Raw genomic sequence first — 25428 nt, forward strand, 5'->3', positions numbered from 1 at the left:
AATTGTTTGAAGTCAATTTTGATGTAATTAAAACCACCGACTGCCCGGTTTGTAAAGAGATTACGGAATTATGAGTCTGATTTGAAAGTTCGTTGCCAAAAGAAAAACAAATCCACGCTAACTTTTCTGTGTTAGGGAAAAAATTAGCTCTGCTTTGTACAAAGGTTATAACGATAATGCCAAAAGTTGCATAAGTTATATTTTATAAAGACATGTTTTCTTCTTTCATATTTTTTTGTCGGTAAGACCAAGCTTTTAGCATAATCACATTTTTGGAACTCTTTTTGTCAATCAGTGTTTTGGCGGTATTTGGTTAAAAATGGTTACATCTGGCCCCTTTTAAAGGTGGCAGAAGTAGCTCATCAGCTTCTTGTCCTGGTATCATACCCTTCTTCTCTTTCCCGCACCCTTTCAAAAGCAGCTAGAATCGGCTGCGACCAGAGAGGAACTAAAACTTAACAAACGACGCGGCACTCTTTCTGAACCCTTACAGTTCTATGTTCTATATACTAAATAAACATTTGTGACAGTGTTTACGGTACACGTCTCATGAATAACAATGCCACAAGCACCGGTTGCAGTGTTCAGGTAGTAGACATACTAGTCCTCCCGGACATTCCCAGTATTGGCCGTCCTGCGCGAATGGCGCACCATGGCCTAGTGCGCAAATCGTATAAGGTGAGGAACATGGATGGAGATGGCAGAAAAAAGTTAGGAGCCGCTTAAAGAGCTTTATTCTAAACATTAATGTGTGTCTTATACCAATTGAGTTGCTCAACCTCAATGATTTCCCTGTGATGAAATGAAACTTTTTTATTTAATTTTTATTAATTGTATTTTTGTGAAAAAGGTTTGCTATTTATTACATACGTCTAATTTTATTTATTACTGTAAACAGTTTTTTTTTGGTACTATTACTGGTTGAATAAAACAGTAAAAGCAGCCTGTTATAGCCCAATTTGTTATGTTTAGGATGTTGTCTGACCTTGAGGCAGCATAACGAGGGCTAAATGGTTGGAAACTGGATCTTCAGGTAGAAGGAATGTCCTCCTCTGTTGTGCCCTGTCAGTATCCCAATACCAACCCTCAAGCAGGTCTTTAGGTCATCCCCACATTAATGCAGGTAGATCATCAATGTTTTATTGTTTCTGATATCGCCACTGGTTCTTCTGAAAGAGCTACCAGATGTCATGTGTTGAAGCTCCTGAAATCCCTCACAGATGAAGGTACACAATGTTTGATCTTGAGACATGCTTAATATCATTGCTTTGGTGGGGGGGGGGGGCTCTTAGGTAGGAGGGACCTCAATCTGTATTATGACAGAATGATAAAGCTAGCTAGCATGTCTGTTCTTTTCTAGATGGATATAAAGCTCCCTTTGCTGAAACTCGCAAAAAATCTGGCTTAACATTATAGATGACTAAGTGGTCATTATCTCATACATTTATTGCTCTCCTCAGCATCTTATTTATATTCTTATATTTTCTTCCAATCCATGAATGGAGATGTGTATCTCCAAGCTACTTTGGTCATTGATTACATCGGACCTTGTGTTCTATTTCAGTACATTGGCATGAGTTTTGATATTGGGTTCTGATCATGTGATTTCAAATATGCCAAAAGTGTTTTAAGGACTGCTGTTTGGTTTAGTGCAGTTTTGACCTGCTTTCCTTTGAATGCTTCCCCCTTTGATACTACCCAGCATGCATCTGTTGTGAAATCAAATTCTGTTTACATACAAATAAACAGCATTTTTCATTAAAATCGAATGAAACACCACATATAACCGCATTAGCAGAGGAATGTGCCCTGATTAGAAAACCTGAAAAGATTCCTAAATCATTCAAGTTCAGCTTCAAGAGATAAGTTTCCATGGTGATGATTTCAGCTGCATGTAGACATCAGAAGGCTTTTCACTACCTCATCCAAAGCAAATCTGAAAAGAAATAGCTTATTGTTTTATTATAGGGCTGTGAATACAACTGGTTTAACTCTTTCAATCACGCGTGGCCCCCTTTTTTTTTTTTTTTTTTTTTTTTTTCTGTGCACAAATGCATTTTTATGTAAAGGCTGAAAGGAATCCACTTCTTTCTATACACCACCGTCTACTTGCACGGCTACTATGCTCACCAGCTTAACTCATCAAGGCCAAACGCCTTTGCCGACGGCACGAGGGTGTGCTGCGTGGTTCACCCCTAAACCTTATTGCACTGGGATGGGATGCACACTGGGAATGCACACCTGTGCCTGGATCTGCACTACTTCACCACCCTGCCGACAGATATCTGTAGGAAGCCTGCGGGGAATCAACCAAGCAGCCTTTCTGATTGAAATGCTCTTCGGATTTCACTGAGACAGGGATCGGCAAAGCAAGCAGTTTGCTTCGCTGAATTAAAAAAAATAGACACGACGGCCTACAAAATAGCCTTATACATGGAAGGTTATTATGCCTTCCATGTATAACGCTAAAACTTTACGGCACTCTGTAAGCCAGGACAAATACCTAAGTTTGCAGTGACGGGTTTCACTTCCCCAGAAAAAAAACCACGAAGTTACGCAGACATGGTCACATTATATTAACACACAGATGTATTTGGGTAACATCTGTATTTCTTAGCTGCAATCTCCACAATGCCCAACACGTCTGTCTGTATGGGTTGTGAACCTTAACATAAATAATGAGTACGTTATAGGTTTACGGAATTTCTATCTGGTATTATAACCCTCAAAAAAGAACAAATGGTCAAAACAGGTCACATGATATGTTTTCAAGACATTTACCCCCTCCATTATTTCATCTCACAACCCAGGTTGTCTTCTCCAACTGTGACTTGTTTTTTGGGTTGCCTCTTACCCATTCCATCGCGTCATTCAGAGAGAAATATGTGTTCTTGAAATAAGTGCTGTGTTTCAGTAGTCTGGTGCAGGCGATTTTCATCTGTATGTAAATGTTTTGAAATAATCTGTCTACTTTAGTGTACTGAGCAACAGCACATAGACAGAGCTTTGTCTGTGACAAATATTTGTTCAGACATTTATATGTAAAATTCCATAATGCTCTTTCTATAAGCGACAACTTTTATTTTCACTTCTTATTCAATAAAAGCAGAATGCTCTGTGCAGTCCTTTCTTCTTTAGGACAAAACTAATGGACATTTTAACAGCAATAATGTCTCTATGGTACCATAGAGTTTCTCTGCATTGGCTCCTTAGTGGGAAAAATATGTATCAATTGATACACAGCTTTGCTCTCCAACACTCCTCCAACTCTGTTCCTGACCCACTACTATCTTTTGTTAAAGGGGGCTCGATATCTACTATATTTACAGTCTGAAGTGATGGTTTGGTGCCAGCGATACATTGCAGAACTGTATATTATTTACTGGGTGGTAGATAAGTAGGACAGCCTCCAAGTGGCAGAGGCTAAAAGAATGGAGGATGGATGGTTAGATGTTCAGCTTTCGTGAATCTAAGATGGTCTGATTAAAAGGAAATGGGCAGACTAGATTGGATGAATTTTCTGTTATCTGACGTCAAATTCTATTTTCTCGTTTTCGTGTTTCTGGCACTTTGAAGTGTTATTGTAAAAGATTCCTCAGCTGTACTGTGATGCAGCCTCAAGGTGCCAAAAAAACACAGATACCTTACAAAAAAAAAAAAGCAGCTAGTTTTGCCAATTTTAAATTGATAATAACATGTGAAAGCGTATTCCATAATGACTTCATCAGGCATTTTTCTGTTGCACCATAAAGCAGTCTCAGAAAGCATTGAGTGATGATCTATAATACACATTTCCCATGTTTCATTTTTGTTGCTGATACTTGGGAATAATTTCTGAGATATCAGTATGTCCCGTTTGAATAAATAAAGTCTAGATTTTACATGGTATCGTTCATATTGCGCTCCAAATGATTTTAATGACTTATCCATCTTTCTAGTTTCTAAAGGCTTTATAAACACTGTCCTTCCCAATGCATTTCAGTTCCAAACTCCAAGTGTTCCTTTCTGAGTAGAGCAGAGGTGGAAAGTATGTAATGGGATCATTGTATGAGCTGCCAGCTAATAAAGACGGACTGATTGATGCGTGACTTGGTATTCTGCTCCTCTATCAGCGTCCGGCCATACTCCATGCGGGCGATCTTTGATCTGTAATCACTAGCGGCATCCCGCGCATCCTGTTAGTAGCCAGACGTTTCCTCCTCACTACATGCATAATCCTCAGCGGGCCACAGTATTTTCCAGATTGATGAAATGCTTTCTCTACATCCTTCAATTTACATACATCGGCTGCTTTTGCATGAAAAATTGGCACTGATCGATGTCTGCAAACGTTTATTTATAGCCGTAGAAAAGGTTAATTGTGTTCTCCAGCCGTTTCATTATCATATAATAACAATACAAGCGTCTAAAAAGCCTTTCCGTTTCATTGGTTGACATCCTATCATTGCTTGCGTTTGTGTCACATGATGCAAGCATTTCCTGAAAAAGTATTGAGGTAGCATTTTACAAAATTAAAGAAATATTTCTTGAATGGGTTTGGGCATCCAGAGTTTAGGTTTCCAACGCTGTAATATCTATAGCCATTGTAATTATTGCATTAATTTACTGGGGGGGGAAAATGTGTATGTATATATGTATGTATTTGTATATATATATATATATATATATATATATATATTTCCTTGTGCATAAAAACCAGTGCTGTATACAGTAATGTAGGTTAGCATTTCCCCAAATCCAGATTTATCTCCGTTTTTATTCCAATAGACTTCTTTTATCTGCAGATCTGGACGCTGTTTTTGGTCGTGTGATATTTCGGGTGACTGAGCTGATTCTGTACAGCAATGCTAAAAAAGTCCCTTCCTCGATAGGTTGTTGAATTGTGAAGTGAGGGAGCTGAAATAACTCCTGTATAAACCCCACTGCCCAGTTATAACAAGTTCGTTTATACTTTCTCTGCATTATTCCTGGCAGTTCGCTTATACGCAATCTATTACACAATCTGGTTAAGATTTGTTTCTGGCGGAGCTGGGGAACATTCCTCATAGCGTAGTGATTTACTGACATTTTTTACTATTGTGTAATGAAATACCACGCTTTTCAAAACCTTATTCTATCATATTCTTTGTTACAGATTAATTTACGTCTAATACTGGTAAGCGGGAAGACAAAAGAGTTCCTGTTTTCCCCGAATGATTCGGCAGCAGACATTGCTAAGCATGTCTACGATAACTGGCCAATGGGTAAGTCATTCTTCTGAAATATCATTTTCATAAATTAATGGGTCACTTTATCTGATTCTGAACCTGTTCTCTGCCATAATGTTAGAGAACATGAAGAGCATCCAACCAGGGCATCTTCAAAGCGTGCCAGATGTCCTGTCCTGAGTGCCATGAGTTATGGCTGTAGAAATACAGATAAGCAGAATCATTACATGAGGATGTTCTGTGTGCTGACGGTACAACCTCCAGAATGATAGGAAACGTGGCAGGAGGGGGTTAAACGGGGCCTAAGAAATAACAGGTCGCCTAGATGACCGGTAAACAGAGGGGGTGTTTGGAACCCAAACATTTCTAATAACAAGGAGGGTGTGATCAAAGTACAAAGTACCATAACAAAATGACATATTAAAATGTCAGGCAGGGTTTATGACCCAACTCATTAGGAGTGACATAAAGTGTCTGGGCTACACACTCCCCTCCCAAGTGACCCCAAACGGACATCTCCTAGGAGAACTTTACCATTTGAAGTTCCCATGAGGACTCTGGTAATTGTATGTAGGGACTTCTTGGGTTTCTCCTGTTTTATGGACTGTTTTGCCGATCTGTAACTTTTATTTCTGCATATTCTTTAGTCCTGCACTTTTGTACACCGCACTGTGAAACTTTTTTCCCCCAGATTAAATGTCAGTCTGGTGTTTGTTCTCTAATATGAAGTCACTACTCTGTAGAAAGCTCAGGTAGAACACGTTACAAAAGGGGTTAATTATAGACGAGTAATTATAAAGGCGATTCATTTTATGCTATAATTCTGTTGTGTTTGGGTAACCTAAGACATCCGGATATTAAGTCTTGGTGGTGGCAGCGAATTGTAGTACTGGGGCTTGTGTAAGAGTAGTTGGCATCGCTTGTGGCATAAACTTTTCTGCAATAACATTGAATGCTATGTGCGATTTGGTTGATGCCATGTTCTGATCTCCAAGAGGCTTACAAGTCTTGAGAAGTAGCATCAGAAGTGGCAGAGGATCATGAGTGGCTGACTACTCAAGTGAAGTATAGAAATAACAGTTTATTATATGAAAAGTCTGCTCTAATTGTTTTCATAGAAGGGCTGCCATAAGAAGAGGTCATTTAAAGAGCAGTGATATGTAAAATATCGCAATGGTGTGTCTATGACCTTCACCCAGCTTCTGAAAGAATTCAGGTTGCTAACAATATAATAAAAAAAACATATGAACAATTATATTATATTCTTTACAGATACATAGTTGAGAAAGATGCCGACTAAAACAGTTGAAGAGAATAGATTTCTTATTATGATAACGATATATTCCATGATTCATGCTGAAGTAGACAACAGAATTGATCTGATTTGATATTGTGGTCATGCTGAAAACCGTCAGGAGTATGCGCAGCTATTGAACCAAGTAAATACCGCTGGCTGATTGCCGCATTAAGTAAATCCAGCCGTCAGGGCCGGCCCAAGGCAAAATGCCGCCTGGGGCGAATTTTAAAATGCCGCCCCCCCCCCATTATCTACCCTTCCTCTCCCTCCGTCCCTGCCGCACCCCCCCCCCCTTGTACTTTTCAGCAGTCCTGCGGCGAGTCTTCCTGTTCGGTCTCGGTGCCGGCTTGTAATGCTGAGCGCACCGAGACCGAACAGGAAGACTCGCCGCAGAGGAGGGAGAGAGGGGCGCCGAGCGGGTACTGACAGCTTGGTAAGCGAAAACCACTCGGCGCCCCTTTCTCTCTCTTTCGCTTTTTAAAAAAAAAGGGGGCTTGGGGCGGCAAAGTGCCGCCTGGAGCGGTTGCCCCACTCGGCTCCATTGTCGGGCCGGCCCTGCCAGCCGTATTGTAGTAAAGGTGATCATATCAAATAATTGAGTCAAATATAGCGAATATTCAACCGTCGAAGCATCTGAAGATTTAATCGCCTGTCGCTGGCGATAAAGAATCCCACAGGTGAAGCAAGATGTGACTACCAGGATCCCAAGTATTGTGTTACTAAACATACTGTGTGCTGAATAAATAAATTCAAAGAATTCGAGCTTCCACTTCGCCACTAGTAGAAATATTTATTGTAAATGCTCGGTGCCTTTATTTGGGTCAGATTTGTTTCCAATAACATGGCTTCAAAATTAATATAGATAGATATATCTCCTAGAACATCAGCAAGAAAGCTGTATCATTTTCTGCCAGTAACACTATTTGTGTCCTCCGCATTCTCCTTAAAGCTGCTGATTAGTGGATTCCGGGTTTTTGTCCCGTTCTACGTCTATATAAGTAGGGCAAGGCAGTCAGCCAAACAAAACTAAAGCCTTCAGCCTCGGCAAGTCGGTTCTCTGAGCCTTTGTAAGAAGCCTTTCGCTGTATGTGGTCAACGAGGAGGACGTCGGATCGAGCCTCTCGAAACTGTTCTGCCTGCATGGATATTTATTTAACTGCTGTATGAACAGGGGATTCCAAAAGACTGCTTCGAAACAGGTGATTCTGCCCTCTAGGATGAGAAAGATATCCTTCACTGCGGAACAGCTTGAGAAGTGTAAGCCGTTGAAACGGGGTGTGCTGATCTGCGCAGCGAGGCATCTAGTCCTTGCTGGGATATGGATGTATTGCAGAGTTTTCTGCATAACAAAGCATGGATGCTTCAGTGGCCCGTCTGCTGCCAATGTTGTTCCACTGTGGCTTTAGTCTTCTACTGTCATTGTGTGTGTGTGTAATATATATATATAATATGAATATACACTTTTATATTTGTTTCTAATATCCAAATTGTTCTCCGGTGTGTTAAAGCTGGATGTGAGGTCCAAGTCAGCAGTAAACTTTATGGCAAATAAGCCAAGTGTTTATCTATCTATATATATGTGTGTGTATATGTGTATGTATATATATATATATATATATATATATATATATATATATATATATATATATATATATATATATATATATATATATATACACGCACACACAAACAAATATACTTAAGTTTTCTGGAACATTTTTGAGATTTTTTTTTTATTTTATTACCTTATGGTTTCTGTATGCAATGTAATAATGGAGGTGTTTTTCAAGGTTTTTTTTTTTTCTGAAGAACTGAACATATGTATATTAATATTAGGATTTACACTCACTTCTAATCTGCCATTACAGCTACCATGCACATTTAAGTCTCGTTTGTTTAAATCAGGCCTCGGCAAATGTGCCGCTCACTCACCTTTATTGCCGCGCGGGTGTCTAATCCAATCATTTAGTGCACGGCTGCAAAGGTACATGTTGTTTGGCCATTTGTATGTCATTTATCGGCCACCGGCCGTAAAGCACCCGGGAAAGGTTTCCAACTGGGGATTAAACCTATTTCCCTCACACAAATTACAGCTCTGCTTCCCTGTAAGCATTCCCCAAAATGATAAATGCCGCAAAATGTATAGTTATAGTTGATTATGGCTTTCGACACAATGCTAAGAATGATGTTATTTAAATGGTAAACTCAGCAGAACCTAATACAGTATTGTAGAGGCCGTTTAATTTCCTGTTAGTTTAGATCCCCCTATAATTCTGGAAAATGTTGGCACAAGAGGTCATAATCTAAAACGAGAGGTTGAGGAGAGGTAGAGGATAATACAGTGAGGGACATTAAACATGCATAAAGCTATCCTAAATCTAAGGCGGGACCCCAAGGCCGATTAAGGAAAAATAGCCAGACTAGATGGACCGAATGGTTCTTATCTGCCATCAAGATTGGCCTTCACAACACAATAGTGAAAACTTTGCCGTTGTCCACCAGTGTGAATTTGGCGGATTTCTGTGCATCACTTTGAAGTTGAGTCTCTATTGGTTCCTCCCGTGGAAATGAGCTGAACTTAATTTGCTTAACACTTTACCCGCATGTTTAATTTCCAATTGTGCCTGAGCACCAACCATTAAACAATGATAGAGGTGACATTTTAGGAGTAATTAGATATGAAGCCCGGAATGGCGTGGAGCCAGATGGATGTAACATTTACAAGAAATGAAACCACCCGTAATTGGTTTTAATGGTGGAGCGTTTCACACGTTTTTCTGGCAAAATCCACTGTTCGCAGTTCGAATTAAAATGATATTCTATCAACACTTAGTGTATTTACTTTGTTCATCTTTAGTCGGGTGACTTTTCAAGCAATTAACCGGTTCCAGGTTCCACATATGCAGCCGAAATGAAGTCTGAATAAAATGGGAACCAGTTGTATTGATGAGCCCTGGAAGTATCGGAGCATTCACCAGACGTTGTGGTGCTTGCCTTACAACATCTGCCAAACAAGCTGCGTGCGAATCCATTCTGATTTCAGGCTTTTTACCAGCGTAAGCAGAAATCTCATTTAGACATCTGCCCAGTGCTGCTTGTAAAGATATCGTAGTCTGTTAAGTCCCAATAAAAGTGATGCGGTGAACTTCAATTTATAGAGGATGTTTACAACGTCCCAGACATGCCCATGGGAGGACCGGCTCCATTCAGCCTGAGCGGCAAGTCCAGCCAGGTGGCCCAGTACAAAGCTCTGAATGCAGTGTCCAGACCCCTCCAACATGTCACTGCTTAGAAAACACAAAAGGAGCCCAGAAAGAATCCACTATATGTGCAATTGCTGCCTGAAGCACTTGTCTGGTGACTGTAAGTGTATTTAAACGTAGTTAAACATGCTGCAGGTAATGGCCCAGGAGGCTTACGATCAGAGTAGCCACCTCACCCCTGTTTGCCAGCCCAACTCTGCACATTAATGATTATTCTCCCCCATCCCATCTCCTCATCCCAGATTGAGTGTCCCAATGGTTACATAAGGGCATAGAATGTTTAATGAGAATAGGCAACGTACATCTTCTGATGTGTGGACAGATCTGTAGACCAAAACAACACCAGCGTACTGCGTTTTGGTTTTTTTCCTGGTTGTATTGGTTTTAACATTTTCACCCGCATAACTACTGGCTTTAGATCCACTGAGTAAAAATAATACAATAAAGCAAAGTAGTGTCATACTCCATCTACACACACAGACATACAATGCGTTTATCATCAATCCTTTTATGCGTTTGCTTACAGGCAGTACTTGTTCAGACATTGGTGAAAACATTGTGCACATCTGTTTAACCACGCCAAACACATACGCGGGAAAATGTGCAGACTAGATGGCCGAATGGTTCTTATCTGCTGTCACATTCTGAGATTCGATGTTTACAGTCTAAAGCGATTTGTCCCCGGGGACTTGCTGAGTTTGCCGCACGCTCTGCCCGTTTCCTTTTCGACAGCATTTAAATATTGCTTTAGTGTAAAAATAAAAGAAGGCAGGTGCCCTTAACACGTTGAGGCGTTGTGAATATTAGTATTGTTAATGTTGTGATAAGCTGCCGCCAGTCATTTGCCTTCCTGGAATAAGCACTGTTTGTGCAGCCTACAGTATCGAGCTAACACCCTCTGGCACTAAAAAGATTTTTAATGGGAGTTTTCACAGAAGTATCAGAAATTAAACAGAATTCCTTGACACACCCAACCTTACACGATATACATGTAAAAATGTATCCCTCTTTCTGCGCGGTTGTGTAAGCCTCACAATAAAACTTGATGCATCAGAAATGAACAATGACTTCTGACATGTTCCAAACGGTGTAGGTTTTAGATCATGTTTATCGACCAGAGAGCACACAGATGCTAACTGAAAGCCCCCTGTTAGAAAACAGAGTAAACCAAAAATGACCCATGCTTCATAGGAGGTAAATTTCACATGAAATTCCTTTTCTTTTAAAGTAAATTTTGAAATATTTCCAAAATTCTAAAAACAAAAAACCTTAAAATACCAATAAAATGCCATACAACTTGTTAATGTTTCCACAATATATAACCAGCCTTATCTTTTTAATGTCGTTCCCAGCATCAAGTAGGAGGTGATCGCTTACTAAACTCGTGTCCTGGCGCAGTAGTTCTGCTGTTAAGGATGTTGTTGCACCCATTTTTTTTCCACCTTATGGGTTACCATTGAATTATATTCTATTCTGTTCCTGCAATGTCTGCAGACCAGCCTGAGGAGCCAAAGAAGGTGTTAAACTGTCTCAAAGAGTACCATTACTGGATGGGTTATGGAAGCAATCAAAATGCCCAACATGTCCACACCTTGGGCAGAGACAGTACATGTTCCCACAGCCCAGATCTGCAGAATCTCCATATATTCAGGAGATATTTCCATTGCTGATGCTCTATTGAAGATTTAATCTCTGAGAGGGTCCTTCAATCTGTTGCCCTTCTTTGCTGCTGGATATAGAAATAGTAAATTCTTACCTTATCGTTTATTCTTCTTGGCGCGTATTTGCCATCTTATAAAACCTTTATTACAGAGAGGCACATGGAGATGCTTCTAAATTGTGTAGGTAATTAGTGCTGCAGAGCTTATTCCCTTCTGCTTGCAGCTCAAGTAAGAACTTTTTGTTTCTTGGTGAAAGTTACTTAAAACAGATTCTCTTTGTTCTCCCTTCAAATCCATTTGATGCATCAGTTAACATGCTCTTAAAAAATCCCTGAAAAAAAGGACAGGATGATATTGTCAACTGAAACCACAAGACGAACCAAAAAAGCAACACTTGAGAAAATGTAGACTAAAAGAGAAATATGATAAGGCAACCTGACCAGACTTTTTAATGGAAAAGGAAATGTAATCCCGAGAAAATTGTCAAATATAAGCCTATGTAACAAGGTGCGGGGTGTTGTCGTGGAAGGGGTATACATTCCCCCTCGATTTTGCAGAGTTTTATACGACATATAGGGCAGGCTGGTGCTCCACCCCGCAGTTTACATGCACCTGGACTGACACGGGTTCCAGGCCGGGAGTTTAAGCTGACTCCAATGCACTGGTCAGCTGCAAGTAATTAGCTGCACTGACTGCAATATAACCTGACCTGTTGGACAGAGGGAGAGAAGAGAGTTTGTTTGGAAGCAGCAGAGCTTGCTATGCCCAAAAGAGACCATCAAAGAGGTTGGTGGGATTATGTTTTGTGTTAGTTTAGACCCTTAGTAGTGAGGGAGTTATATGTTAGTAAGCGCTCAGACGAGCTAGGCTTTTGTTTGTAGCGAATTTGTGTTCTATGTAATCCTGTCAATATCTTCATACGTGGACTACAAATAAATCGTGGGTGATTACCTAACTGAGATGTGGCGTTAATACCCTAGAGGACCGTGCTGTTTGGTACCCTGTGTGGGTGCAGGATCACACCTAACTTAAATAATATTTAGAACATTAACATTCATTCAAAAAAATTTATTGAATCAGATGAATGCAGAGTTTGGATACAGAATGTAAAAAATGGGAAGGGGAACTTGAAACATCATCCAGTTGCAAGACATATCACATCTGCTGACTTCGATTCAAATTACAATGTGTATTAAACTGTAATTAAACAAAAACAACAATACATTGCTGCTTGGGTTAAACACCTCTGGGGAGTGTTTAATCCCATTGTGTCCTCACGGAAAGCCACAGTCACATACAAACATACGTCTTCATCTACAATGTTTGCAGTCAGGTTTTACCAAGGTTCCCAGATTTGTTGATGTGTGAATTTACGATTGACTGGTTGATGAAGTATGTTTTTATAACAACAATTAGATTTTATTAAGATCATTATTACCTCTAATAATATGGGACTTACAGGTGACAGCCACTTGCGTGCTATACAAGTTTGAGCTGCTATAAATATATGTTTGAGAATCACTCCAGGTCTGGAATAATCAGAACAATAGTCTCCAGAAGAATCTCTGAGAGATGGTGTACCTGCTCCCAAAATAAACTGATCCCGGGGAAGTTCCACCAAATGTGCCTCATCATACCCTCTGCCCTACAACCTCTCGTACATAACTTGCTGCACGAGGGAAACATCTTGTGTAATCTATGTGGAATCAAGTATCAAGGAAAGATGATCTGCCTGTTAATCTCCAGATGACAGTGCATCTAGAAACTGCTTAAATACAGGTGATTTGCAGCACAATGTCTGCACTAGAGACATTACTCACAAATTAGCAGATTTCAAATAATTAGAAAGCAGAAAAAAAAGATCACCAGATGCTTAAATGCTTAATATCTAAATGTGGAATAACCTAGGTGCTTGGATATGAGAGACCACCAAAACTGGCACACCAGTGGAAATTTTAGTCCTTGTATCAATCCCTCACCTGAAGTGACAATAGTTGTGGGCTGCACATCTTGGGGTCTGGACTTTGTTGTGCTTCAACAAATATGTTCAAACCTAAGAGGCGCTAGTAGACCATATTCCATATCCACCCAAACTGAGGCCTTATACTAAATTGCGATATTCAGAATTCCTAGACCACCTTCCAGGTTGAAGAACCTCTAGTGGAAGTCGAACTCTCCTATTATTCCAGATTTTTGAACCCTTATGGGCAGTGTGCGAAAAACATTAATGAAATTAGGCAATATGCTCTTCTTGGCTGAGGCAATGTTGCCAATCCATGAGATGTTGAAAGGAGCTAATGATCCCATGTCATGTTTAAGAATGTTCCACGTATGTACAAAATGTTTCATGTAAAAAGTAATTTTTATTCCCAGGTATGTAATAAAATCTTCTCTTGTTAAGACCTTGTAAAACCTTAGATTCAAGACCTGGGTTTTGTAAGATTTTCAGCTAAATATTGATAAAGTATGCATCAAATTTGGAAGTGATATTATATAGTTGGTGATGGCCAGCACGACAAACAATCACAACTTTACCTTGACTGGAAACCCCTGAATGTTTGGATTGGATCTAATGGAAATGGCTAAAGGTTCCAGGGCAACAATGAAAACCAGGGGTAAAAGCAGGCATTCCTACCTAGTACCATTATTTATGTTAAATGCATCTGAATGTAAACCTGCGGAGAGCACTAGCCAAAGGACTGATATAAGCACATTACTGCTCTCACAAAAAAAACTTGAAGACCAAATTTGTTTCAGATGTCTCCACTGCGGTCTATCAAAAGCCTTTTCGGCATATAATAAGAGCAGACAATTCTTTTGGAGATTTTTGGCTAAATAGGTAATATTTACACATTTTCTAAATATTATCCTTGGATAAAACCAACCTGATCGTAGTCAATAACGAGGCAGTGTATGTGCTAGGATTTTGACAAACATTTTCGTGTCAGACTTTGGCATGTAATTTGCGGATCTGGTAGGGGGCTTGCCAGGTTCAGTGATTGTAGTGGCTGCAAGTTATTCCTTTGCAAGTGAACTTAAATCAATGCAGTAATTAAAAAGACTTTCCGTATGAGGGATTAAAACGTCTTGGATGTTTTTCATAATATAAGTGTACCCATCCGTGCCAGGGGATTTATGAGGTTTGAGGGAGTCTATCGCTTTAGATATGGTTGATATGGGTTGACACAGCAGTCCACTTTGTTCTTTGATAGAAGAGTTATGCTATTCATAAACTCATATTTATGCAATTTCAGCCTCGCAAGGTTGATGTGCAATGGGGATTTTGTTACTTTTAATGTAATATTTGTTTGTTTAAATTGAGATCATGAATCTCATCCCTGATCTTCGGGCTCTTCTACCAGAGGGGTTTGGGTTTATTAATGGCTGTCAAGGTCACAAGCGAGGATTTAAGTGCGTTGACTTTTTGGACGCTTTTTTTTCTTTCTGCCCCCATATTTAATGTATTGACCTCACATGACAGCTTTATGCGCTGCCCATTCTGTGTCTGGGACAACAGTGATGTTTTAAGTTGGGTCAAATAAATTGGCTGTTGGGATAGAGCTATTGATTATGCTGAATACTTTTTTAATGATGTTTTAAAGAAAAAAAACAAGTCAAAATAGTTAAATATAGGTAAATACTTTTGAAATATAATTCTAGAGACACATTAAGCCAGGGCTCGACAAATCCCAGGTGCCAGGTCGCCATGGCGACTGATAATTTTGTCCTGGCGCCTAGGTGTTTGTGAGCCAAACCAATGGCCGAAACACACATTCTGCAAATTGCCGAAATTTAAAAAAAAAAACAAAAAACGGTCGAAAATAATCTCTTGTGCTGGAGTGGCCACAGGAAGCAGGAAACCAGAGGAGTCACATGACTGCTCTGTTCCTCCTCCCAGTGGGCGGGACAAGAGAAGTTCGTGCAGAGAGATAGAAGCAGCAGGGCCCCTATGGAAGTCTGCGTGTGAGAGATCTGCAGTGCAGGTAAGGGGGTGAAGGAGGGTGCATGAGTGAGTATATGAATGAGTGTGTGTGATAGCATGGTTGTGTAAGTGGGGGGAGGAGAATGGCACATGGGGCTCTAAGTGATGTGCAGCATCAATACACAAGGGGGGGGGCAGCAAGCCAGGTTTCAGCATGTACTCCTATCATACCAAGTCAGCCAGTACATGCTGGAACCTGGGTGTGTCTGGGCAGGACTGTGATTGGTGTTAACAATCAATAATTCGAGACTGAGTGCTGGGGCAAAGTGTGAGACTGAGTGCTGGGGCAAAGTGTGAGACTGAGTGCTGGGCAAAGTGTGGGTGCAGGGCAAAGTGCTAGAGCAAAGTGTGGGTGCAGGGGCAAAGTATGGGTGCAGGGGCAAAAAAAGTCCTGGCTCCTAACTTTTTTAGCTGGCTCCTAGATTTATAACAAATTTGTCAAGCCCTGCATTAAGCACAGGCTTAGTCAAAGATATCTCGTCAGTTTAAAACTGTGTAAGAAAGCAATAATTTGTGTTATGTTATCGTACCAAATGTACCGTACCAAACTTCCTTACATTTCATATAAGCCTCTGACCCGCTAGATATGGACTATGACTTCTCGTTTTTACCTTAAACGTGCACATGGATATTTGCCATAAATAGTCACGCGGCTCGTTTTAAGTCGATGTGACCGGGGCTCAGTTTTAATAAAATACTTATTTAATGGCGCTTTGATTTCCTAGGATATCGTGCCCCTCCTGCGGTTGGGACATGCATATTAGAACAGGGAGTTGAACCTACTGTTTAGTAATAACTTGCTAATGTTTGACAATTTAATTATAGTGAAGCATGCTACGCACCTCATACGCCTGCTTTTCCTGATTGTGTACTCATTTGAATACTACTGGTACGTAGCGTGTATTTGTTTGCGGAGTGTCGTGTTCCATAGGCAGTAGGAACATCGCTAGAGGTTGCCAAGAAGAGTGGCTAGAACTTGCACAGGCCTGTAGTATCGGGGCTTGAGGCGAGTGACACCAGTCTGCCCGGCGAGTGTTTGTTAAATAATCTGATCTTACCCTGTTTACATCCAAACACTGCTTTAAGCCATTAACTGTTGCTGTGTCAGATGGAAGAGCCAAAGTGGAATGAATGTGTAAATGTGTTGGACTATCGGTTAAACTTTTTTTTTTTCTTGTCATTCAATTAGTTTTAATGTTTTCTCAAATAAAATATTTGCCGCTCTTTGTGAATGTATTCGTACATGTGTGGAACTATCTGCCTCCAGGAAACTCTCTCCTCCTAATCATAGCGGCTTATTTTACACCCGCATCCCTTTTCTTTGTGATTTTTCTTTGTGTAAAGAAGCAGCATGTTGTCTGCAATTGGGTGGGTAACGTACAGCAACAGACAAGTGCTAATTATTGACTTGGTACTGCAATTCCACTCCTGTTGCACTCTGCAGACATTGATCCTAAACTTGTGTACATATACTCATGATTTTTAGTGACTTGGTGAGAAATGTTCTATGTTAAGGCTAGGAAACCAGTTGAGCATCTGCGTGATGTGCTGGACAAACAAGTCCAGTCCACAGATGCCCCACCATGCAACTTAGAGGACTTAAAGGATCTGTTGCTAACATCTTGGTGCCGAACACCACAGCACGCCTTCTGAGGTCTAGTGGAGTCCACGCCTCATAGTAACATAGTTCATAAGGTTGAAAAAAGACCAAAGTCCATCAAGTTCAACCTATATACATATTGTGTCCCTACTGTGTTGATCCAGAGGAAGGCAAAAAACCCTTATGAAGCAGATGCCAATTGCCCCATACCAGGGGGAAAATTCCTTCCCGACTCCAAATATGGCAATCAGAATAAATCCCTGGATCAACGTTCTGTCGCTATTAATCTAATATCCATAACTTGTAATAACGGGTCAGTGCTGTTAAGGTGGCAAAAGGGGGACATACACAATATTAGGCAGGTGGTCATAATGTTATAGCTGATAGGTGTATGTCTTCAGAGAAAATGCATTGTTTTCAATGGGTTTAGGGACCGCCCATTGTCCTTAAGGGGTTAAGTGGCTTCCAGTCATTGCAAAAGCAGCAGGATTGGAGGGGAGGGTTGGAATAGATTAAAGGGAACCGAGATGGAGCAAAGAGGAGCATGAGGGACAAGAGAGAGGATGACCAGCGAAGAGGGGGATGGAGGCACAAGCATAGGCTTTTCCGTGGCCTGGGGAACATAAAATGGCTCTGACAATGCCTGGTAGCTGCACTTTACACCCTGGTTACTGGTGGCATGAACACTTAATTGAGGAGAATTAAGCATGCATGGGGCAAACATAAGGCAAGTCTAAGAAAGAAAAGGGTATACGAGTCTGAAAGAGTACTCGGTACAGCCAAAGTAATGGAGAGGCTCAAATATTTGCTTGAAATCTTCTTATCCGTGAAGTTAGAAGCCTACCACGTGCAGTTTTTTTGCTATTTATTTTAGGTTTCTTTTGGTGCAAGGGCTGTCTTGAAGAAATATCTAGGAACTATTGTTAATGTAAAGGAACAATAAATAGACAGATTATTGGGTGCGCCATACTTTGGGGTGGAGACGAAGGCTGCAAACTGATTACTCAGGTATTGTTTATTCACATGATGCAATAAGTTGCAAAAATATGCTGTCTGCAATACAGTTTGTGCCTTATTGTCGGTATTTATAGCTGACTTTCACCTGCCACAACTTCTTATGCTCCAGAGGAACGCTTATGGGAGCACACAATGTATTTAGGTCTTATATCTCTATTAAAGGACGTCTGTCTGGAGTCTTCCTTTAATGTAGGTGTTTGCTGATCTACAAACGTTGCATGTGGCTTCTTTAAACTGCCTTCTAAAATTTCACCTACCTGTCTCATAAATCACGAAGCAGTAACATGGCTACACACTTCCTGGGTTTTTTCCAGCGCAGATCACATTAATATAGTTTGTCTGCAATCCTGTCCTTGTTATATGAATCCACCTTTGCCTTTTGCACATATTGCATGCTCTATACAAGCTGGCATGGTACTACTTCCTTTCACCCCTCTAGAAAGATGTGAATTGGGGCATAAAACGACTTTGCAAAATATATGAAAGTGGAGCTGGAAGGAGCTGAGATAAAGCCATAAACAAGTCCAACTGTGTGTGGGAGCCCAAAATGAGTTAATCTGCTTCCTACCCTTCGTCTTTGGGAATCACCACTGAAGCCATGCGTCTTTCCCTCCCACAGCGCCACCAAGAACAACCTGAGCTCTGCTTAGTCTGCCTCTCGGGGAATCCAAAAGAGGTGATGTGCTTTGTACACGTTTATATTTTAGCTTCTCTAAAGGGAATATTTGCTGTGGGTTTTTTAGTTTTGTGAAAGAGGGGTACTTTGTTACGATGGAAAACTTTAGTCCTGTGTCGGTAACCCCCTTACCTTTGCGCTGACGGCTATCTGTATAACCCTTGGGTTCTTTGCATTGCATGTCTGTTACTCATTTGGTTCCACCACCAAAACCTCCATCACCAAGATGTCAAAGCAAACATTCTGGGAATTCACTGGCTTTGTTTCTACGTCGAAGGCTTTCATTATTGAGTTTCCAGCCTGCTACAGCTTTCTATCTCTGTCCATGGCGGACACTTTTTATCTGCTGGGTTTCCTTCCAATTCCACAAGCGCGGTCCTATCCACTTATCATCTATACGACCACAGCCCAGAAAGCAGCAGCCTTTTCTTGGTAGAAACCATTAATGCAGTCTTTGTCTTAATGTAATACGTACTGCATTGTGCCGTAGTAGGCTTTTATTTCTAAGTGTGATTAATTTGGATTCTGCTTTTAACGTTCACATTGAGATGAGTCGCATTTATCTTGTGCCACCAGGTTTCTGCATTGCTTTTCCTCTCTAATTTGCTGTCCCCCCCCCCATCTAGTCTGTTACCGTGTAAGTACAAGTTTAATATTTTCACCATCACATTTAATTATATTCAAGCACCTTATTGCTTGATGAACTGGCATACTAGGCTTCTACTGGATAAGTTGAAGTCATAGATGAGGTTGTGTATGTGAAATTAACATTTAGTGTAAGAACCGTGGCATGTCCTGCATTATTTATTCCAAAGGCATTATGCGAGGCCAGTCACTACTTCTGCAGACTCTGTGACATTGATTCTGACGGTAGAAAGCGGCTAATAAATCCGTATCTGGTCTGTGAGATCATTAATGGCTTTAAGCATGCTTTTCCATCTGAACTTGGCATATTAAGATCAATTATGAAATGACTTTGGTCCTACGCGCCAATAAGTTCGCTTAGCTGTTTTAATTTTCTGTCTACACCAGTAATCCCTTTTAAATGAACAATAGGGAGCTCTCACATGCTTGTTTTCTTACCTTCCAATTCTTTCAGTAATGCGTGTTTATCCATGTCTAGTATCACGCTTCCCCCGAAGATAAGAGGCTGTTAAAATGCTGAAAATAACTTCCCAGTAAATAATTCATTCCTTCTACAGGATGACCGGTGCATGCATTTATATACAAGTCATTTGTCTTCAGAACCCAATAGCTGCAGAGTGCCATTTTATGATCATTTCTGTTGGCTCATGGCCCATCACAGCCTGGCGTGTATTAGTGGGGACTCGGCGAGGATGCTGGGCAGACTTCACTGCCTACTCCCATATGCATGTTGTGTAGTTGGTGCATGGAGACTTCTCACACTTTTTTCCTATGAAATATGTTATGTTAACAAATTATGTTTCCTGCTTTTTCATTCATTCAAAAACATGTCACCTGAAGAGGCATTCTAGATGCGATCAGTTGCCTACCATGTTGTCTGAACTGCTATCCAAGACCTCCTGAATTGTAGCGAGAGTGCCTGGGCAGGTTTGGCTATAATGGTAGCTATAATCTGCACTTGCCCTGGCACGGGGTGTTATGTCTCCGCTCGGAGCTCACCCCATGGCTAAACTTCAAAACACATAAGAGGTTTCCAGTGCTACAACTGTGTCAAGGTTCTTGGCGCTGCATAGACACTTTTAGAACAGAGCTTGGCGCTCTGAGGAACCACTGGGTCCAAATTTTCCAGAATATCTTCAGTTTGCCATTTCTCTCATTTGGAAACAGTTATCTATTGTCTTACATATCTGGCTAATTTCAAGGGTTTTTGAAGATCTCACAGTTTTATCTGTGTATTACACACGACCAACTCAGCCTTAACAGGAGAAACTCCTGTGAAATGTTCCAACGCACTGTGCCATTGTGAACGGTTTGATAGCGGATGAAATTGTATGAGGGTTTTTCCTTCTTATATGTGGGTAAGAATGGTTTTGAAGGCTAAGCCTGAGTGATTTGCCCGGATAGGGTTTGGGAGACAGGCATGTCCATGTAATTCACTAAGTTTCAGTAAAGGCAGTTACACATTGTGCTGTAATTGGTTTACTAATTAGAACCCCAATCTCTGTTAATAAATGTCACCTTTTCCTGATAATCCACCGTGAAATATTGTCCGTTTACAGTGTGTAACTTTCTCTACTAAATTAAAAAGCGCCTGTTACTGTTCTGTTCTTGATGAGTGTTTTGTGTGTTCCAGATTGGGAAGAGGAGCAGGTCAGCAGCCCTAATATTCTTCGACTCATTTATCAAGGACGGTTTCTCCACGGCAATGTGACTTTAGGAGGTAATGGCTTGCATTTAGCTGCATTAGAATTTGCATACAAAAGTAATACAACCAGTATGTATACCGACACCGCAACCTTACAGTAACAAACTAGTCTGTTAATGTTATTAATACATACCCAGTTTTTCAGTTTTATCAGCAGGATGCCAAATTAAATTTCAATTTCTTTCTGGCTGTTATATATCAACTAGAAGTAATGCTGATAACGCATCCTCATTTTATTGACTGATGAGGCACTTTGAAGGGCTGTAGTCTCAACCACATTTCACATATAATATAGGAAGTTTAATTATCAACCTTACTGAACAATCTCTGAGTTAGTAAGGATAAGTTCACAAATAACTTTTATCAAACTAGGAACATTGTCAAAAAGATGCGTCAAGATGAGTAGTTAATTTTAAACTTTTTGGGATAATTTGCATTCGGATTTAAATTGAGTCCCTGACACCCATGGAGACTGTATTAAAATAGCCAATTACACCTGGTACCTGGATTAATAGTATTTTGTAACGTTTAGAATAAGTGCTTGTGTACGCTCATCCGTTGGATGCAGTATTTGCCTCTAAAGCTACGACTTGACCATTTTCTCTGGGTGCCTTTTCTGCGGTGTGCTTCTGCCATCTTGTGGCTACCAGAGTAATTGCATTTTTTTTTTTTTAAGCACTGAATTTATTTACACTATATATTTCCAAATAGGATACAATAGGATAAATAGGAGCTAACAAAAGATTTTATCACATTACTATTATAATACATTAATATTGAATAACCAATTAATATCCGCATTGTTTAATCATATGCAAAGTAATATTCCCTAAATGACTTTGTGTTAAGTAAAGCATTTCAATACGCACTCACTTTCCTGCGCATAAGGTGGTGATTAATGAATTGGGGCCTTTGAGTTATGAACTCCTGTTCTGTATTAGTATTTACTTCTTTATATTACAGTATGTGGCTCTGTGTCAGCTACGTTCCACTTATATTGATTTAAATCCAGATTCATAGTGACAGGCAATATGTTTTCAATCAACTCCATTCTGCTGTTTGCAGATTATACCTAGCTAAGTGGGAAAGGCTTAATGCCCCTATTCTGGCACAATCCAGATCAACACAAAAGGTTGAACGGTCTACAATGTTTTTGTTTATTTTTTGATAAATGTTAAGGCTTTTTCAGCAAGTTCCTTATTAATTGCCTAATGAATGCCTTCTACCAAAGCCGTTTTTCCTCTTAAGTCATTTGCATAACGTGTATCTTTGAGTATTAAGCTTTATGTCTTTGTTTACGCAGCATTAAAACTTCCTCTCGGCAAGACAACAGTGATGCATTTGGTTGCCAGAGAGACATTGCCAGAGCCCAACTCTCAAGGTATGAACAAGTCATATTTGATCTGCGTATAAACTAGACGTACCTGTTGTGCAATAATTTTAAGTGGGAATGTTTACGTATTTAAAGTGGGCCTGACACCTGATAAAACTAACTTAAAGGGACACCCTGGCTATCATATGTTGTCCATTTTGCAAATGCCTAGGGGATCCCCCCCCATGCATTTGCCCCTTATTCCACTGCTCAGCTATTTTTGGTGCAGGAGAAGTGTTTGGCCGTGCGTTGTTCTTTCTGAACGTCGGCTCCAGTCCTGGCTGGGCAAATTCTGCAGGCAGGGGCTTTTTCAGAGACCTGAGCATGGGGCTGTTTTGAGAAAGATTAAATGTAGAATTTGAGACAATTCTACTAATGAATTAACTAATGAATGCCATGCTCTCCGCAGTGAGATGAGCATATAGCAGAGTTGGTTATTGTAAAGTATTTTGTTACTGTTACACGATTCCCAAGTTCCCGAACAATGGCCTAATTGTATGACACAAATGACAATGGCTGCTGTATCATGAATCTCTCATGAATAGTTACTTTTTTTTGGTATCGGAGACATCACTCAGCAGCATGTAGGATAATCCCCTAAGGAAAGAAATATGTAAGTGTGTGAGCTGTATAATCTTACTCAAACGTATCATTCATTACATTGCTATGATGCAGAATTTTCAGAGGCAGTACACCCAATATTCACTTATGAAAAGTGATCTAGTGTCAGTGACATCAAAAACCAGAAGTTAGGATATTCTGTTTACAGATGCAATGAACTAAAAGCTTTCTAAATTATTTCATCATACAAACAACAACAATAAAACATAAACACTCCAAAACAAACAAAAAGGGAAACCTTTATGGTCTCTTGAATTTTCCAATGGTACCTACAAAGATACCCATGCTAAATGCTGGTGACTAAAGCCGGACCATCCGTAATCCTGGGCTTGAGAATCCAGGGGTCCAAATCACATTTTCTGATGTTTGAATGTTTACTGGCATGGTGGTACCTGCTTCCCTCCCAGTCGAACGATTCTCTGAGCCATTTCAACAAACCATGTGCCAGAATTAAAAAATATATGTATTGGACACTTTGTGTGTGTATACTATGGGAACGATTACATAACTCTCTCGTTACATTTGGTCGTCTCAGCCTTCATAATAACAGAGGAAAGAGAAGGGAGATGACTTCAGTACAGAGATATAATTTAATGGTACTTCTTTACCTTGGCTCCAAGGGAATGGCTTCAATTCCTGTTTCACTTCATGTCAAACAGCCTCACCTCCCATGGTGGGGTACTCCCTGTGCCAAACGTGTTTCAATCTTCATAGGCAGCCAATGTGTATACAGAATGTTTAAACTATATTCCATCAAGGTAGATGTACACAGCAGAGCGTCGAACGCATTTCACAAGGTGCAGGTCTAATGTCCACCTATGGTACTAACACAAGTTTGAAAACTTGCCTTACGTTAAAAAAAAACCGCATCATTTTTACGAGGTTCGGTTTTCTAATGAAAGTGAACTGATGGCCGGAGCAGCTGTTTATTAGAAAGCCCTGGTGTTGTGGTCTGTTGGCCCTTCTGTTTTCATGGGAAGGAACTAGCGCAAACACATTGAACGGGAAACTGGAAATTGAATGCCTCAGTGTGTAATCCAGTCTCTTTGGATATGTATTTCCAAAATCGTTTCATAAAGAGAATAATACCCCAAAAAAGGTTTCTCTGCCAGAACTAAAAGCATCTCCATTCCTCTGTTCCCAAGGCAAATGTCAACAAACACAGCCACTGATAAAAAATAAATAAATCACAGGCTTCTGTTCAGGCCGCAGGATATTCAGCCCGGAACAAGTGAGGAGATTTCCTCAGAGCCACGTTTAAACAATGGCGGCATAGCCGTCGCTGTGGTAGCAAAATTGTAAATTATTGTTTTATATAGTGCCATCATATTCTGTAGCGCTCTACAATGGGTAAACAGGACATAACAAGTACATATAACAGTTTGACTTACAGAAACAACAGTTGAGGAGAGCTTACAATCTAGAGGGAGTTCTTTGGTACATGTTTTTATTTTGTGGCCAATAATATCTTTGTGGATTAACTTTATTATTTTTATTATCCTCATCACAGGTCAAAGAAACCGCGAGAAAACAGGAGAAAGCAATTGCTGTGTAATCCTTTAAATCTGGCTTCGTCTGCAAAGTGTGATGTAATATAGTCTTTGTCTTTCATGCTGCTGGAATAGAGGAGACCCATTGCTTCAAAGAACCTTAGAACAACCTGTCATTGCATCCATGGAACTTATATATTACATGAACACTCATAAAACGCTCTTCTTTGAAGAGAACAAGAACATTCTCATTCTGATTTTTTTTATTTTAAGTTTTCTTTTTCTTGCAAAGTAATTTTGTAGTATATTGTATCCAACTTTTTCCTTTTTTTCCTTTTTCCTTTTTTTTTTCTTTCTTTTTTTTCTTTTTCTTTCTATGCATTCAGTCAACGTGGGATAAAGTCAATGTGTTCACTTATACAGCAAGAATAATTAATTCTGCATCAAAACTGTCTGTATGCAGATACGCACTACGGTATCGTAACGATAGCTGTAGCCATACACAGTCCTACAGTAGAAGACTCTTTCAACACTGGAAATCAAAGCTATCAAATTCCAGTTGAAATGAAAGTATTAGGAACATGACTTCTACCCAGTCCAGTTATATTGGCCATAGCGGCACAAGGTAGTAGCAGGAGAAAGACGACGGATTCTATTCAAGGAAAACAAAATAAATAAAAAAATTAAAAAAAAAACTTAATGTGCCTGTAATCTGAAAGCACTCTTCAGAGGGCTCTGGAGCAAATGTTCTGTACTATTTGGTGCGCTCTTATCTGACGCGTATGTTGCATGCATGCCCATACCAAGCAAACGATAAGAGAGTGCCTTTCCTAGCCTTAATATGGGAGGGTTAATTTTCCTGTAGTCCATAAGCCTTTATTATCGTACAGAG

General features: G+C 40.1%; 1 protein-coding gene across 1 annotated transcript; it reads left to right on the forward strand.

Moving 5' to 3' along the window:
• Positions 1-549: 549 nt before the first annotated feature.
• On the forward strand, positions 550-24609 carry LOC149273205 (ubiquitin-like protein 3). The gene is made up of 5 exons (XM_089506596.1): positions 550-678; positions 5135-5243; positions 20982-21068; positions 22357-22434; positions 24557-24609. The coding sequence occupies exons 1-5, from the start codon at positions 550-552 to the stop codon at positions 24607-24609; spliced, it is 456 nt and encodes a 151-aa protein (XP_089362722.1).
• Positions 24610-25428: the final 819 nt, after the last annotated feature.

The sequence above is a fragment of the Sceloporus occidentalis genome, unplaced genomic scaffold (genome assembly GCF_023333645.1).
Source record: "Sceloporus occidentalis isolate IW3139 unplaced genomic scaffold, rSceOcc1.0.p SCAF_397, whole genome shotgun sequence".
Classification (NCBI taxonomy): domain Eukaryota; kingdom Metazoa; phylum Chordata; class Lepidosauria; order Squamata; family Phrynosomatidae; genus Sceloporus; species Sceloporus occidentalis.